General features: G+C 41.3%; 1 protein-coding gene across 1 annotated transcript in view; it reads left to right on the top strand.

Annotated features, from left to right (window-relative positions):
* The window catches only part of DMBX1 (diencephalon/mesencephalon homeobox 1), a 36,568-nt gene extending 33,070 nt beyond the window's left edge, over positions 1-3,498 (top strand). The window contains exon 5 of the mRNA XM_081916520.1: positions 627-3,498. Within this exon, the coding sequence (XP_081772646.1) occupies positions 627-1,027 (401 nt within the window). The 3' untranslated portion in view covers positions 1,028-3,498. The remainder of the gene's footprint in view (positions 1-626) is intronic.
* Positions 3,499-16,490: the final 12,992 nt, after the last annotated feature.

Below are 16,490 nucleotides of genomic sequence, written 5' to 3'. Positions count from 1 at the left end.
CCTCAGTGTGGAGACGCTCCTTCACGTATACTAGGGCAGGGATGGAGAACATGTGGCCCTACAGATCCAGTTGTTGTTGGACTCTGAACCTCATCATCTCCAGGCAGCATGACCAAGGATGATGAGAGTTGTAGTCCAAAAACATGTAGAGGGCCACAGGCTCCCTATCTTTGGTCCAGGACCAAGATCAAACAAAATGTTCCTTTCCTACAATTTGTCTTCAGATCTTCTCATCCCAGTCTCTTGGCTTGCCAGTCCCTGGGCATTCATGTCCCCATTTGAACAGGGTGTAAATGTGCATATGTAGGAAATGGGGGAAAGGAGTCCTTTTCCAACTGTTGGTGGGAAAGGCAAGGCAAGCGATTGGTGCTTCTTTCCCAACACTCACGCTCCTCTCTCTCTCTCTCTCTCTCTCTCTCTCTCTCTCTCTCTCTCTCTCTCTCTCTCTCTCTCTCTCACACACACACACACACACACACCATTCTGTATCTTCCAAAGTTGCCCTGTGTTGCAACAAGATGGATATAATACGTTTTGAACATCAAGAGAAACCGTTCTTTTCAGGTTTGTACTCTGTGCTGCTGATAATTTTGACTGACTTTCTTCTGCTGTGCTTAACAATGCAGATTCCCCCATCAATGCCACGGCCACGCCATCTTCCAGTAGCGGCATGTCTCAGACACACTCCTATTCCTCCTCGCCCCTCAGCCTCTTCCGCCTGCAAGAGCAGTTCCGCCAGCACATGGCAGCCACAAACAACTTGGTCCATTACTCATCCTTCGAAATGGGGAGCCCTTCCACCATGCCTTATTTGGGCATGAATGTCAACATGGCACCCCTAAGCTCCCTGCACTGCCAGTCTTATTACCAGTCGCTCTCCCACGCCCAGCAGGTGTGGTCCTCTCCTATCCTGCAGGCTTCATCCTCACTTCCAAGCCTGAACAGTAAAACGACGAGTATTGAGAACCTTCGGCTGCGAGCAAAGCAACATGCTGCCTCTCTGGGCCTGGATACTTTACCAAACTGAGAGCCAGGCAGGGGGGTGGGAAATGGCAAGAACCCAACCAACAGATGACCCTAAGGAAGCGCGCCATGCCTTTGCCACTGAATGGGTTTATCTTTAACACACGGCACAGCTCTTGGCTCTGTCCCACGTCATGTTGCTCCCACCAGTTCTGGGGGAAATGTTGACCCAAGTCTCCTATAGCTCTGGTTTCCACATCAGATGTTGCTACTGCCTATTTCCGTGGCCCATTTTAAAAATAATTATAACAACCCAGAGGAAGGAAAGATGTCTTAAAAATGTGAACTTGTCTTCAGAACTGTGAGTCAAACTATGTAATATTCAGAGAGATGCTTTAGATGGCGCTACGATAAATGTGATTGCTTTGTTTCTTTGCGGAACTGGGGAGCTTCATACTGTACATAGTTTATATGATGTTGAAAATGTTCCTTCACTTGTGTGTTAACGTCAGTGTTGCCTTATGCAGAATTGTGAAGCACCTCCCTTCCCTTTTCTTTTACATTTATACTTAGATAGTAGATAGAATCAACTCTATAATAATAATAATTATAATAATAATAATACAAAAAGCCAGCTGACCCAGGTGTGGTTTAACTGAAAGCTGTTCTGAGCCCCCAATGCCATGTTCTCCTCTAGTTCTTTGAAATTGCCCCATTTTATTAATATCAGGTGATGGTTGCAACTTTGTCCTGGTTAAATCACTTCCAGTAGGACAGTATCCAATTTCTAGATGAGTTCTTCAAATGAAATGAGAGGCATGAACACACTAGAATTTTTTGGATGAAGAGACTTTTTTCTGCCTGCTGAACTGTACACACTGACTGTGCCATTACAAGATTTTAGTGTGCCTGCGTGTAAACTTTGATACTAATTTGGACAATGGAGAGCAATTAAAATGTGTGAATGTGCCATTTTCCACTGTTTTTCTTTATCAATTGCACATTGCAAATCTTTGATAAACAGTTTGAAGGGTTAAAGAGACATTTAGCAAAATAATTAAAAATGACCCCCATGCCAAATTATTTCTGGCTTTAGATGAAAAACTTGAAGAGGACTGAGATCTTCAAAAGCAGAAAACAAATTAATCAAAATGCATTACTAATATCCATGATCTGGTTTACCTGCAGCAAATGATCACAGGGGCAATTCATATCCTTCAGAGCTAAGAACTATGAAAGGATTTGATGTAAAGCTCAAACCGAAAGTGAAGGGACTGAATACTTGTTTCCAGGCAATGCAAGAACACAATCCATGGCTAAAGAAACCTGGCAAGGTCCCTCAAGCTCAACCTGTGTCAATTACATGGGGCATGTGGATACTCCTAGGGAAAACATGGAATGTGAGATCCAGTCCTATGAGTCAGTTGCCTGCAGCTGATGCACATGTTAACTGGATGGATTTATTCCAAAACACACATTAGGGCAATACATCTACTAGGCCAACCAAAATTTCACAAAGTAGCATGCAAAGTTAGGCTAGATGATAAACAAAAGGGTGTGTGTGTGCAAAACGTTGGCTGATGTTGGAGCCATGGGACTGGATTCAACCTACTGGCCCTGCCAGTAGAAGGGCTTCTACTGACTTCTGCCCTCCCCACTGCAAGCCCCCAAATTGGCCCCAAAGGGATCAGGAGAACCCCGGGAACAGCATGCAGTAGGAGGAAAAGGCAGATAGTTCACCAGGCAAGCAGAAATGCTTATGCTAAGGGGGCACTCTTAGTGGTATGTTGAGTTTTTTAATTCACACTCTTAATGTGGAAAAAGGTAGCGGTCATTCATATAAGGCTCTGCTGGGTGCTATGAAGGTTTGGGAAGAAGAAAAAACAGTAGTTGACCCAGCATTTTTGAAAAATATAAAATCCAACTGCTTAGTTATGCAGAATAAGGTCAGGATCTAGCTGTAGACAGGGTCAAAGTAACTTGTTAGGGAAGGGCTGTAGCTCAAGGGTAGAGCTTTGCATGCAGATGGTCCCAGGCTTCATCCATGGCATCTCCAGCTAAGACTGGGAAAGACCTCTGTCTGAAATCCTGGAGAACCAATGCCAGTCAGTGTTGACAATCAGTAGCAGAGAGTGGTGTGGGGCACTGCCACTCACCTGCAAATGTACCGGCAGAACCAGTCAGGCCATTTGTGCCATGCTGACTTTGCCACCACCTCTGTTGTGGCGTGGAGCAGCAAGGTGAGCAACCACAGGTCAAGTAGTTACCACTCCACCCTACCCCACCATCCATTAAGGCTGATAATACGGAACTAAAACACCAATGGTCTGACATGCACTAAGGCAGCTTCCTATGTCATTCAACTGATCAACTTACAGCCTGTTAATTTTAGAATTCAGCTATCTGTTCTACAAAACCAAGAACCACAGACAGGTCCTTTTAGTAACCATGTGTATTTGTCTCCTGGCCCTTTTTCTTTTTCAGTCAGTATCTCTCTACACCTAAAAAATAGTACTTAAGAGAACTAGTTAAACAGCAGATAGCTTTATAATACAAAAACAGATATAAAGATCAATAAAGACCTCAAGTTCACTTTTTAAAAAGCTGGTGATACATACAAAGAATATTGTATCACTGAATAAAACTTTCAAATCTGACTTTTTGCACTAACTTTTCTCCCTAACAATTCACAACACAATTCCAGTGGAAAGGTCTTTGCTAAACTTAATTATAATATTTTTATCTTTAAAAAAGTTATTCTAGTGCCAATGGCTGAATAGTGGGGATACGTTATACAGAGTAACTGAAACTCCTCTAGAATCATATCTGACCACCTTAACATTTCTATACAAAGTTGATTGGAGAGGTGCTTATGTGCACAGACAGACCATCATTTTTGGTTTGGGAAAATCAAAACCTTATCCCTGCCATTCATTACTATTACTGGGTTCTGAAGACAGATAGGAATGCCTTCCAAGATGGGTGAAGCATTGATTGTGGCTGTAATGTTATGAGTCTGGTCTCCCAAAACTGGAAGCTTTGCTCTTACTGGGTGCTCCTGATTTTAAAAAGCACGTCTCTTATTGCAAGATATTGTAGTTTAGACCTCATACCTTATTTAAACTTTGAGATAGCAGCTTTATTTAAACAAATGAGGACAGAAAAGTTTTAAAAAACAACAACAACTGTGAAAGTATGTTTTCTTAAAAAGCTTAGTAGAATTAATTAATGGTGCAGTCTTATGCATGTTCTCTAGGAAGTAAGTCACATTGCTTTAAATGAGGCTTACTCCTTTGTAAGTATGCTTAGGCTTGCAACCTAAATTAACAATCTACGGATGGAGGGTGGTATACAACTATAATAAATAAAAAATAAATAAATAAATAAATAAAAGCAATTATCAGGGAGCTTGAAAATCTACTCTCACTCAATTTCAGAGATGTCAATGTTGACTAGGAGCAGTGCATCCTGTTTTGCCGCTTAAAGCTACTGGACTACAGTTTCCATCATCCATGACCATCGGCCATGATGGCAGAGACTGATGGGATTTGGAGTCCAACATCATCTAGAGAGCCACGGGTTCTGTGTTCCAGATCTAGATTGTGTTTCAGCTTGTTTCTAGAGTTTAGAGTAAAATGGAAAAAGTAGTCCCATTTCCCTCTCATCTGGCTCTCTTTCTCCCAATGGTAGTCTGATCCAATTTCCACCACAGTATTCAAATTCTTTGGGGGTGAGGGGAGAGTTTCATATGTGCATATAGGAAGTTCACAATTCAGTCAAATAACTTAAAAAGAAAGTTATGAACATTCCAAGATGACAATGACTTGTCTCAGAAATGAAACAAGCATTGCTTTTTTCCTGTTTCATTCCTTTTGAGGGTAAATAAGTGGACGTGATCGCACAATTCCACGAGGACAGTTCATTATCTGCACCTCCCCCCTTATAAATACTGCAATGAATGTGCTAATTTCTTGTAAAAAGGCCCAAACTCTACAGCTGGTTTAGCTATAAACCAAGAAAGGAATGTACATGTGAATTTATTTATATGCTCATTCTTCTCCCTCACATTGTCTCAAATTCTTTCACCTTGACCTTGAAATATTTATTCTGTAAAATCTGCATGAACTCACAAGATTGTTCTAAAATGAGTTTACCGTTCCACCCGCTATGAGTGCCGTATTGTCTGATATTTCCTACTCGAAAGTGTCATAAAACATATCACAAGAAAACACAAGCTAGGTTTATGATTTACCTATTGTATTTTGCACAAAATTGTAGGATATTGATCTTTAAAAACAAAGATTGTGCTTCAAGAGAATACTGCAAAATTATTTACAATGCAATCTATACATCTGGGGTCCCCAGATGCTGTGGGCGCCATAATGCTCTCAGACATCCTCCTTGCCTGCCTGCCAACGCTTTCTGCTCCTCCCATTTTAAAAAAAGAAAAAACATTTTTGCATTTTTGCTGAGAGTGAGTTTCTTGTTGGGGTTGCCCTGCATTTTTAAAATGTTTGTTTTGTTTTGCAAGTCTGTGGTCTTTTATCTGTCTTTTTGGAGGGGGAGTTCTGAGCTTCACCAGGTGTTCCCTGCCCCGCCCTGTAAAGTTGTAATTTTGTATTATGCCCAACAGCAGATTCTTAGATTGCCAAAAGTGTCCCTGGCCACCAAAAGGTTGGGGAGCCCTTCTATACTTGTCTACTCAGAAGGATTCCCATTAATTTCAATTGGGCCTAATCCCAGGTAAAGTTTCAGTCCTTTGAAACTTTAGGGTGGCTGAGATTCCACAGGATTCTACAGAACTGCCTCTCTAAAGGATCTATGGTCAGAGGCCTTTCTGATGGGGACTTCCCACAATTCTCTGGGACTTATTTCTGAGAAGACATGCATAGGATCATCACACTGTAAATTTCATTAAATTTAATGACACTGAGGCCTGCATTTGGCCATACCAACAGCAGATGAGATTAGAGTTTTTGTACTATATGATTTCACATTGCAGGTGGAGGGATCACATGACTGAATGGTCTTAAGTGCACACCCACAAAACAGCCCATATCCATAGAAAGCTAGAAGTTGGGGAGAAAGGAAGGCTGGAAGCTTTCTCCCTGGCAAAATATTGATGATTTTTTTCTAACAGCAGTTGAAGAAGAGTCATTCTCTGTGGAGAGTGAGTCAGCTGTCGGCTATCAGCAATCTTTCCTGGGAGTAAAGATTTCATTATAACGCAAGCTGATTGATAGAATCACTAAACACTAATTTGGGCACCAAACAACAGAAAAGGGAACGGCACTAGAGATCCCTTGGGACTTTCTAAATCAGCCAGTAGGAAGTTGTGTATAATGCCTAAACCAGATTTCACCAACATGGTTCCCTCTAGATGTTTAGGACTGTAACTCACATCAGTCCCAGCTAATACTTGGGGAGGGCACCAAGTTGGTGAAGGCTGACTGGGGCTGCAATCCTAAACACATGTTGAACACAGTGGGACTTGCTTTGAAGTAAACAAGCATAGAAGTATGCTTAGGGCTGCCTTACACCTGGACTTTCCCAGACATAAAAAAGCTGAACAACTTTGGGGTCTTCCTAAAAAAAAGTTCAACAACCCTAGTTGTGCTCTCATTTGCCTATGATTACAGTGGTACCTCGGGTTACATACGCTTCAGGTTACACACTCCGCTAACCCAGAAATAGTGCTTCAGGTTAAGAACTTTGCTTCAGGATAAGAACAGAAATCAGGCTCCGGCGGCGCAGCAGCAGGAGGCCCCATTAGCTAAAGTGATGCTTCAGGTTAAGAACAGTTTCAGGTTAAGAACAGACCTCCGGAACAAATTAAGTACTTAACCCGAGGTACCACTGTACACATAATGATTTTTTAAAATACTGTACAGTAGTACTATTTCTGGGTTAGCGGAGTCTGTAACTTGAAGTGTATGTAACCTGAAGCGTATGTAACCCGAGGTACCACTGTATCTGCTTTCAGTGCAGATAATAGGACAAAAGGACGGGCATTGTTAACAAGCGACCTGAGCTACAAAGGTTGAGGGTGAAATTCCTTCTAAAGACCTGCCCTGGCTTAATAAGGAGATATATTTCCTAAACTATGCACCTAGTATTGAATTTAAATGGTCCTCTCTGGCTTTTGAAACTCTGGATAGCTAATGAGGAGAAGGAACGGCCAATTTCGATGTGTCTTCATGGGTGGGGATGTGGAAAGATTTTAGCATCTGCTTTGTGAAATTGTTTCATGTTACTGACCAATGAGTTCCCAGCCACAAAATATGCATGTTGGCCATATCTGAATAAGGAACAAAGCATTTTAAAGGGGGGGGGGACATCAAAGCTATGTACCATATAATTTTCTGTAAAGATAAATAAAGAAATTAAGCTGTAATGTAACAGTTTTGTGCTGTAGGATTCACTATCTGGCAATGCAAACATGTATAGTATTTATTTATTCTGATAGTTTAAAAAGAAATACAATTGTATTCATTTGAAACAGGCCACAGCATGATGCCATGTACCCAAGTTGTGTCTGTCTTAACTTTATGTAAAATTGCCTGTTTTCATATTCTGATAATAATAATAAAATGTGAGGGGAAATGGTTTGCAAGTTGTTCATCAGGATAATTTTTTGCTTTCTTTGACTAAAGATTAGGAGAATCTCCAAGGGCTCAAAAGAAAAGAAGCTGGATGGTATTTTCTGACCCAAGGAATTGCTCAAGTCAGGACCAGACTAGGTGTTAGGCGATTTACATTGTTAAGGCTTGCCTGAATGATGTTGGGGTTTTTAGGGAGGAAACGGCAGGTCCAGGGGAAGGGTGCTGAACTGGAAGTGTGGCATGGCAAAAGGGCTTTAACTCTTTGTCTCTATCATGACCTCAGTTGGAAAACTTCCACCACCCCCCAGCAATGAAAGGGGTAGCAGCATGAGTAATGGCATATCTAGGTCTGACCCTCAGTTTCCTGAAAACGCAAATTTAGTCTGTTAGGGAATTGAACTATTTTAAATGTTCATATTTTATAGTTCCTCAAATAATATCCCATTAATGACTTCAGCTTTTGCAAGTGTAAATACTGCTCCTTTTTCTGAACAGACAAACAAACAAACAAACAAACAAACAAGCAAGCAAACAAAAAACCCCTCATTGATCTCTCTCCAAAAAGCTGATCCCATGCAGAACAAATCCAGTTCCAACTATCAAGCTCACAGAAGCAGTACCTAGAGTACTTTTCCTTGGAAGAGGTATAATGATGATGATGATCTAAGAATTTGTGCCCTAAAGTGCCTTGTCTAATAGTGAAGATCAACTGATCATTGGTGCAACAATTGGCTCTAGAGCAACATGCTGACACTGACCTTTGCTGGTATGGAAAATCACGGCATTTTGCCAAAATCACAGCTAGCCCAACAAGCTGCAGTGCAGAGCGGGGAGATTTTACGAAGACTTGCTCTGAGCAATTCACAACTTAGAATTAACCAGCAGATATGGATAATTTCCATCAAGGTAAGATCATCTGAAGAAATATGTACATAATGGGAAAGGTATGGGGGAAGAATCAGCATTAATACTCTTCAAAATACACTCCACTTGAGATTACTCGGCAAACGGTGTAATTGGGTGTCCCCGGCAACATGATGAAATGTGCCATAAACATCAGAAAACCGATGCTGTATTAAACCTGCTTTTCATAATCTTCTCTCATTTCCCAGACCTGAGATGCTTTTATTCAATTTCTCCTGACTAACTTGATATGTAAAGCCCCATAAACACAGCAATACGTAAAGCTCAGGAAAATGCACTTATTACTGATGTTTCTCTCCAGTGGCTAAGTTGCTGGCGCAATTGAGAGTAATTCCATTATTTCTAAAAGGTTGCTTCATTTCTGTGAAATGCTAAGTGGGGTAGCATGTTACAAATTTATTTTTGATTGCCAATCTTGATGCATCGTTTTTCACCTTGATCTGCATTGGATCCATTAAAGCCTGGCCGGCTGCGTTAGCATCAGAAATAATAACCAAACAAAATTCACATTGCATAGTAGTAAAATTGTTATACAGGCTTTCCCCTGCATGCGCGGGATCAACTTGTGCACAATGGCATATACATTCGGCGCTGGGAAATAAATAAATAATTCAATTCATACCCAGAAATAGCAGAAGAAAGCTGGCAAATATGTTTGGCTTGTGAGGACACCCTCCCCAGAGCCTGGAGAGGATGTTGGTGAGGGTGGAGGAAGCCCTGAAGATACCCAAGGTGCAGCAGGATTTTGTTTAGGCTGCTCAGCCTTCCTGCCTAACACCGATATGTGGGGTAGTGCAACAGCAGCTGCAACTTTCCTGCGCATCCACCAGCTTCCTGCTGCCCCCAGAGCTTCAGGTCTAGTTGTGGATATTTTAGGATGCAGTATTTTTTTGTTATGGATTGATGAGAGAGCAGCAGAAAAGGAGTTTAAAGGGTTTTAGAGGGTGCTCCCCTCTTTATGTGATTTTGCTTAAAAGTGCAGGGGACCGGGACATAATCCCCACATAAATTGGGGGGGGGGGGTTGCATGTATAAAGTGAGGAATTCAGCACAGTGCTATGGCAATGGTTTCATCAGCACAAGCTTCTCAGCTTGCCAGAATGACCCCTCTGTCCTCCCCCCCAAACACCCGTTCTGGGGCTTACCTCCCCCTTGAGCCTTGGGATGGGGGAAAGGAAAGAGGGAAACTCATTGTGCTGGTAGGACCCCTTGTTCTGGCTGCTAGTAGTGGGACTTGTAAGTAGACTGGGATAGACAGTGCAGAAAGTAGAGTCTCTTAGCAAGCAGATGCTCACAGAAGATGTATTTGTGTAAGTTATTTTCACATTAACAGCAGTGGAGCCAGCAAACGCAATCCTTCTCACCTTTCTGCATGCTATTTCTGAGTAAACATGTGAAGCCTCCTATAGCTTGATACCAAAGGAGAGTATCTGAATAAAAACAAGTGGCACCTGCAACAAGATAATGCCATTTGGAGTGTCCCTAACCAGGATCCCAGCCACCCCATCCCATCTCCCTCCCACCCCGAATTTTTCCATTTCATCATAATCAGCATTCCACTGCCACTTAGCTCAGACCACATTGGGCTGTTTAAGGTTGCGTCCTCCATCTGCAAATCTCATACTTTTGTGAATTTGTGAATTTGTGCTGTGCCAGTCTGAGCACAGAAGTATCAAGACAGGGAAATGAGATCAGTGATAACAACACTCCAGGCCCTGAAAGAGTGCCAAATAAATACTATAAGGGTTCTCTGGACCAGAAAGAAGCCTCGATGGCATTGTATCATTTGATGCCTTTGGTCAACCAGGATTTGAAGAAACACGGGAAGCTTGCACCAGAAATGCATGTGTGCATTGTGTTACATCAAAAGATTCCAAGATGTTTTGTGAACATTTGACAATGAAGTAAAATGACAAAAGCTTTTGAAATGTGTTCAAGGAGGATCTTTGCTTCACACAGATGTAGATCTTTCTTTTGGTGTAACAGAGACATGAGTTTGAGGAATATTGCAACGTTGTAGAATGTTCAGAGCTGGAAGGCCTCCAATTCCAGCTCCAGCCTCTAGGCAGGACCTGGAATGGAGGCTGCAACTGCTACATACCTGACCACTGGCTGTCCAGTTAAAATTGAAGGAGCACCTACCACTTCCAAGACCATCAAACAGCATTCAAGTGGAGGGAGGGGTGGAGGGACAAAACTCCCTGCCAACAGAAATGGCATCATAGTGAGGGGCAACCATCTGTGCTTTCGTGGCAAGTATAATGCAAGCCCTACCCGAGACCCTTATCTGCAATTAAATGAACAATAATATTGGAAGTGCTGCTTCAGGGATTTTAAACTTTATAAAGCACTACATAAATGCCCAATACAGCTCGTTTTAAGGATCATCACATTTTCTGATTTTCATTAAAGATGGCAATAGTTTCTCAAAAGCTTATTTTCATATTATTCACCTGCAAATATCATCTTGCTCCATGGTTGTTTTCAGAGAGGATTTGCTGGCCAGCTCTGCACCATGATAATGAGGCTTCCCTGCCTTCAGCTGAAATTCATTATAAATGCATCCTGTTGCCAATACTAGACAAGATTGTCCCCGCATTAGATTGCACTGTATCCACAAGAAAACACATGGATGATACAATAAGCAGGAAATCATGTTTAATGCCCAGCCATCTCTGTAAAAGCTGTGCTTGTTTTAGTTTCTTTGCTGATTTGTAATTCCATCTTTAACAAATTGAAAAGGCAAGCTCATTCTTGGTTGGGAGATAGCTAAGGCGTTGTGCAGCACAATTTCTTTTGAGAAAGAAAGGGGGGAAGTCCTCAGAGCCTTCATAAATTTTGGAACGTTTTGGTCAATAACAGTTTCACATTGGGCTGCTGACCATAGCTTCTTAAAATATAAAGTTCTGAGAATTTACATTTTCAGCAACAATAACAAAAGTTTCTAGTCTGCCCAGTTTCTAGTTTGCCCAGACAACAGCAAAACAAACAAACAAACAAACAAAAAACCAAGATTGCTTTGGTTAGTTTAATCCTGCAACCTGAAGCATAATAGTTAAAGAGACTGAGCTATGAACCAGTAAGTCTCTGGCTTGAACCTGTCTTCTGCCAGGAACTCACAAGATGGCCGATGACCATCTTCAGTCCCCCTCCCACTGTGATATGGGAAATAATGATACCGACTTACCTTACAGGGTTGTTGTAAAGATGACTAGACAATGTGTGTGAAGCAATCTGGACACCTGAAAGCGCTATACAGTGTAAGTATTTATTTAGTCCTAAAAGCTATTTGGCACAAGGAAGACAGTGGCATTGCCTCCATTGTCAAATCCCCTCCTATGCCAAATAGCAACCAGGTGCTTTGGGTCCAGATGATGCCACAAGAGAAAAGGATTATAGTTAGTAGTGGCCCATGGGGTGCGTTTCTGACCCTGGCTTCCCAATGCCTTGAATCACTGCTAGTGACTGAGAGGAGAAGGGGCAAGGCAGCAGGAAGATTGGCCAGCAGATCCTGATCTACCTTCTGCCCCCCCTTCTAACAGACCCTGTTGCCCCCCAGCTTTCCCAGTCCTGTTCACAGCAAGGACCCAGAGCTAATCCATCTCTCAAGCACTGCTGCCACAGCTCTCCTGCTCCAGTCCTCTTCCAGTTCCAGACATGACATTTAAGGAAAGAAAAAATAAATGCACAAAGATAAATGCACAAAAATAAATGCACATTGCAAAAGTTATCCAGAGCTGAAATATTATTATTATTATTATTATTATTATTATTATTATTATTATTAGTGCATAGTATTTTGTATTCTAGCTTGGTAATGCCACCTGAAGCTGTGTTCTGTTCACTTTTCTGCTTTGTTTTGTTGTAAATCACCAGACTGGAAATTTAAAAAGAAACAAATATATATATATTTCATAGCTAGCACCCAAGCAGCCAGTATTTTAAAAAAACAAAACCAGCAGATATGGCCATGGTTTCACCCTTCACAGAGCTCTGGCAGCAGCAATATGGAGTTTGTCTTGCACTATATATGTGCTCAGGATGTGACCCTGGCAAGAAGCAGTGACCCTGCTGTAGGAAAGAAACCACCTTTCTATGCTGGCTGCTCCTGAACCACCATAAACTAAAAATACTGTAAACAACTCACAATGCTGTATTACTGCAGGCCGATGTATATGATTCAGCAAAAGCTGCAGAAAATAGGTGAACCTTCTCTTTAAGGCCAATATGAAAAATGTAAATTTTCTCTTGAAAGTTGAAATCATAGTTGAGCTTTAACAACCTTTTTACTTTCACATTATTCTCATTATTATCAAACCATATATCCGTTGGGGACGTATTTTCAAGTGCAGTTCAAAGCGCTTTCTATTTTCCACCTAAGTCTTGCAATATGGAAAGAAGGATGTCACTTTTCTCAAAAGGATATGTTTCAAATCAGTGGGGAGCTGATCAGAAACACTTTTGCTTTTGCACACTGCACTTTGCTGTTTGACAGGAGAACGTGAACGTACAATTCTCGACACAAAAATCAAAACTTATGAAAATTCGTCTCAGCTCCAGTTGATACACAAGAACCAATAGGACTGATATGCAGAAAATTCCTTCAGGGTCACACTTAACTAATACATCTTTAAACTATGCACTCTATTCAGAATTATTTTGTTTTAAATATTCCCCTTTCCCCCCAGTATTCATGCCAAATTATAGTTGGCTCAGAGAAGATTCTAAACAGTTCTAAACCATAAAAGACCCCCAGATTGGTGGAATCTGCTTTCTGACATGTTATCGCTGATGCCAAATGAGACAGAAATACAAGTAATCTTGTAAAATGAAAGCCAAGGACAGACCTGTCCCTGTCTTAGATGAATAAGTATCCCATTACATTGAGGAATGACAGCCTCGAGCTATGATTATGCCACTATTATATTCTAAGCATCATGGTTTGTCAGACTGAATACATTCTAGTAAAATAAAATAAAAAGCATCCAATTTATAGTCAAGCATATAATCTATTATTTTGCTTAATATCTCTTTGCTTGGCTTTACAGATTATTGGACAAAATAACACTATGTTTAAGCATGTGTTTAGAATCTGATATAATACATGCTCTCGCCAACCCTTGTACTTAAAAAGACATAAATAACCCCATTGAACTCTATGAGTTACACTGGTAGGAAAGCCAGCATGAGGAAGATTACAAACAAGATCAAGGGTATTTGAGAATGATGCATGTACATTCCTCCATTTTGTTTATAGGCAATTCCATGGAGAATGTTTCTTTAAATATCCCCCTGGTCTCATAGGCAGATGTGTTTTTTTATGGTACACTAACAACAGCAAAACACAAGCAGAAACATTTCCATGTCAAGCAACTATTCAAAATACACTTCAATTTAAGAGGCACAATTAAGCACACTCAGATATCAAACTCCTTAATATGCCATTGTGGCTTTACAAATGAACAGCATGGCATTAAGTGAATTTATTCAGAAGCAAGCATGTAATAGATGCGAGCAAATAATGGGAGGCATAGAGTAGCATTGGGTTAAAGGGTTAAGCCTTTAAAAATGTAAACATAAAGGGCATAAGGATATCTAGGCAATGATGTGCCCCTCAAAAACATGGTTTTAAAAAACCAAAGAAGATGTAGGTCACTAGGCATTCAAGCAATGGTACTGAAAATCTGTGAGATAGTATGTCGCTGAATGTCAGATTCTGAAATACCAAGTGAATGTTCTGTAATGAGATGAGGTGGATGGAGGGACCAAACATGGCAAACTTTGCTGATTTACATATGTTCACTCTGAAGAAGTGAAAGTAGAGATTTTGCCAAAGCCTGTACTATGCATCTAGCCTGCTCATAAGTCAAGAAACCCTGTGCAAGAATCCCTGACTCTGATGTACCAAAACTGCAATATGTCTGAGATCAGAACCCAGATTTATTACTGGCGTCAATGCTGTGTCTGCTCACTTTCCTTCAACCTAAGGCTCCCTCCCTGTAAACAAAACCTATGTGGGCCAATGAGGGAATGATGGCTTGTGACACATGATGTCAAGCTGCCCAGGGATGGGAAGGTGACATTGGACTACACATGCCATGTTCCCAAGGTGCACTTTAGAAATGTGCATGTGCTAAAATTCAACCGTGGTTCAAAAGCTGAGAATATAGAAGAGAATGTAGAGAGATCCTGTACTAGTCACTGTAGACAATGTAGAGCCAGATGAACCAGGGGTTTGATTTAGTATAAAGCACTATCCCATACTTCTAAATGTTCCCAGGACAACCTGCATACAAATTTATGCAACAGACTCAGAAAATTGCTACTGAGCACCAAATTGCAACAGCAGTCAGGGCAGTATTCTGTGACCATGTCCTGTTAGTGCAAGTATTTCCACTTGCACAGTGGGACTTCCCCGCTCTCTTCTCCTCACCCTCTAGCAAAGATTTAGTCAGGGGTGCATGAGGAGGAAAGTCAGAGAATGTTCCATTCCATAAGCAGAAATACTTGTGCTGAGAGATTGTTTGCCTTGACTCTAGGTTGACTTCCACTCTCAGTCTGCACTTCACCAGGTAAAAACAGTGTGGGAATGTTCAGGGAGGCAGGAGAGGATATATTGTTTAATTATATCCTTCCCAACTTGTGTTAACAAGTTCTACAATTTAGCAGAGTAACATTCCCCTTTTAAACTTACACAGCGGATAACGGTTTTTTTGCCAGGCTTGTTTAAGCCTCTAAAATAAGTTTCCTGGTTATTCCCCTTTTATTCCCTCTTAAAAAGAATACACGACACACAAAGTATATAAAATAGTTTACTCACATTCTGTTCACAGAAGGATCCCAGAAGGCAGACTTAGGTTACAAAATATATACATATGGAATCTATCCCATAAGGAGATAGTTCCTTTGTCCTCTCTTGGCTTCCAGCCAAGAGAACATCTCAGGCTAAGGAGATGTTGCTTCTTCAAGGAATGGAGTCAAAGAGAGAGATGGTTGCCTTCCCTGTGCTATTTTGTTACCTGCACAGGTGAGGTCACACTCACCTCTGGTCACATGTAGAGGAAATTTGTCCCAGCCCAGGAGGAAACAGGAAGTTCTGGCTGGCTGGTCCAGACACCACCTTTTTATGTTCACTCTAGGCATGTATGCTCTGTGTTTCACACCCCACAAACAGAATCTACAGAAGCACAACAAACACACTTCCACGACCTGCCCTAACCTTTTCCCAACCCAAGCAAATCTCCCTCCCTGCTACATCAGCCTCTTTCTCTGCCTTCCTCCATCCTTGATCCTTTCTTGTGACTTTAAGATGGCAACAGGAAAGAACTTCCAAGTTTGTTCTGGGAATGTACACTGCAAATAGGCTTCCTGGTATGGGTGTCCTAGGATCACACAATATTGTGCAAGATGGCCCTAGAGAAAGGATTTCAACACATGGAGGGCCACAGGTCCTCACTCCCTCTGCTAGGCTTAATTATAACAACACCTGAGCATTATGTATTCCTTCCCCGTTTACCTTTGCCTACACTTCTCTCCCCTTCCTTTGCTGTATCTCCCCTTCCATGTCAAATTTTAGCTTGTAAGGCCCTGGGGGCAGAGACCATTCCCTGTGTGGTCTGTTAAAGCTCCATGAGCAGTGATACTGGTGGAGATGACAGACAGACAGACTAGAGATAGCTAGCTAGATAGATGATAGATAGAGATAGATGATAGATGGTAGATGATAGATAGATAGATAGATATAGATGATAGATGATAGATAGATAGATAGATAGATAGATAGATAGATAGATAGATAGATAGATAGATGATAGATAGATAGATAGATAGATAGATATAGATAGATAGATAGATGATAGATAGATAGATGATAGATAGATAGATATAGATAGATAGATGATAGATGCTAGATAGATCATAGAATCATAGAGTTGGAAGAGACTACAAGGGCCATCGAGTCCAACCCCCTGCCAAGCAGGAAACACCATCAGAGCACTCCTG

Source organism: Podarcis melisellensis (assembly GCF_964234715.1).
Source record: "Podarcis melisellensis genome assembly, chromosome: 6".
Classification (NCBI taxonomy): domain Eukaryota; kingdom Metazoa; phylum Chordata; class Lepidosauria; order Squamata; family Lacertidae; genus Podarcis; species Podarcis melisellensis.
The sequence above is the reverse complement of the archived record's forward strand: the minus strand, read 5'-3'. Positions and strand labels throughout refer to the sequence as shown.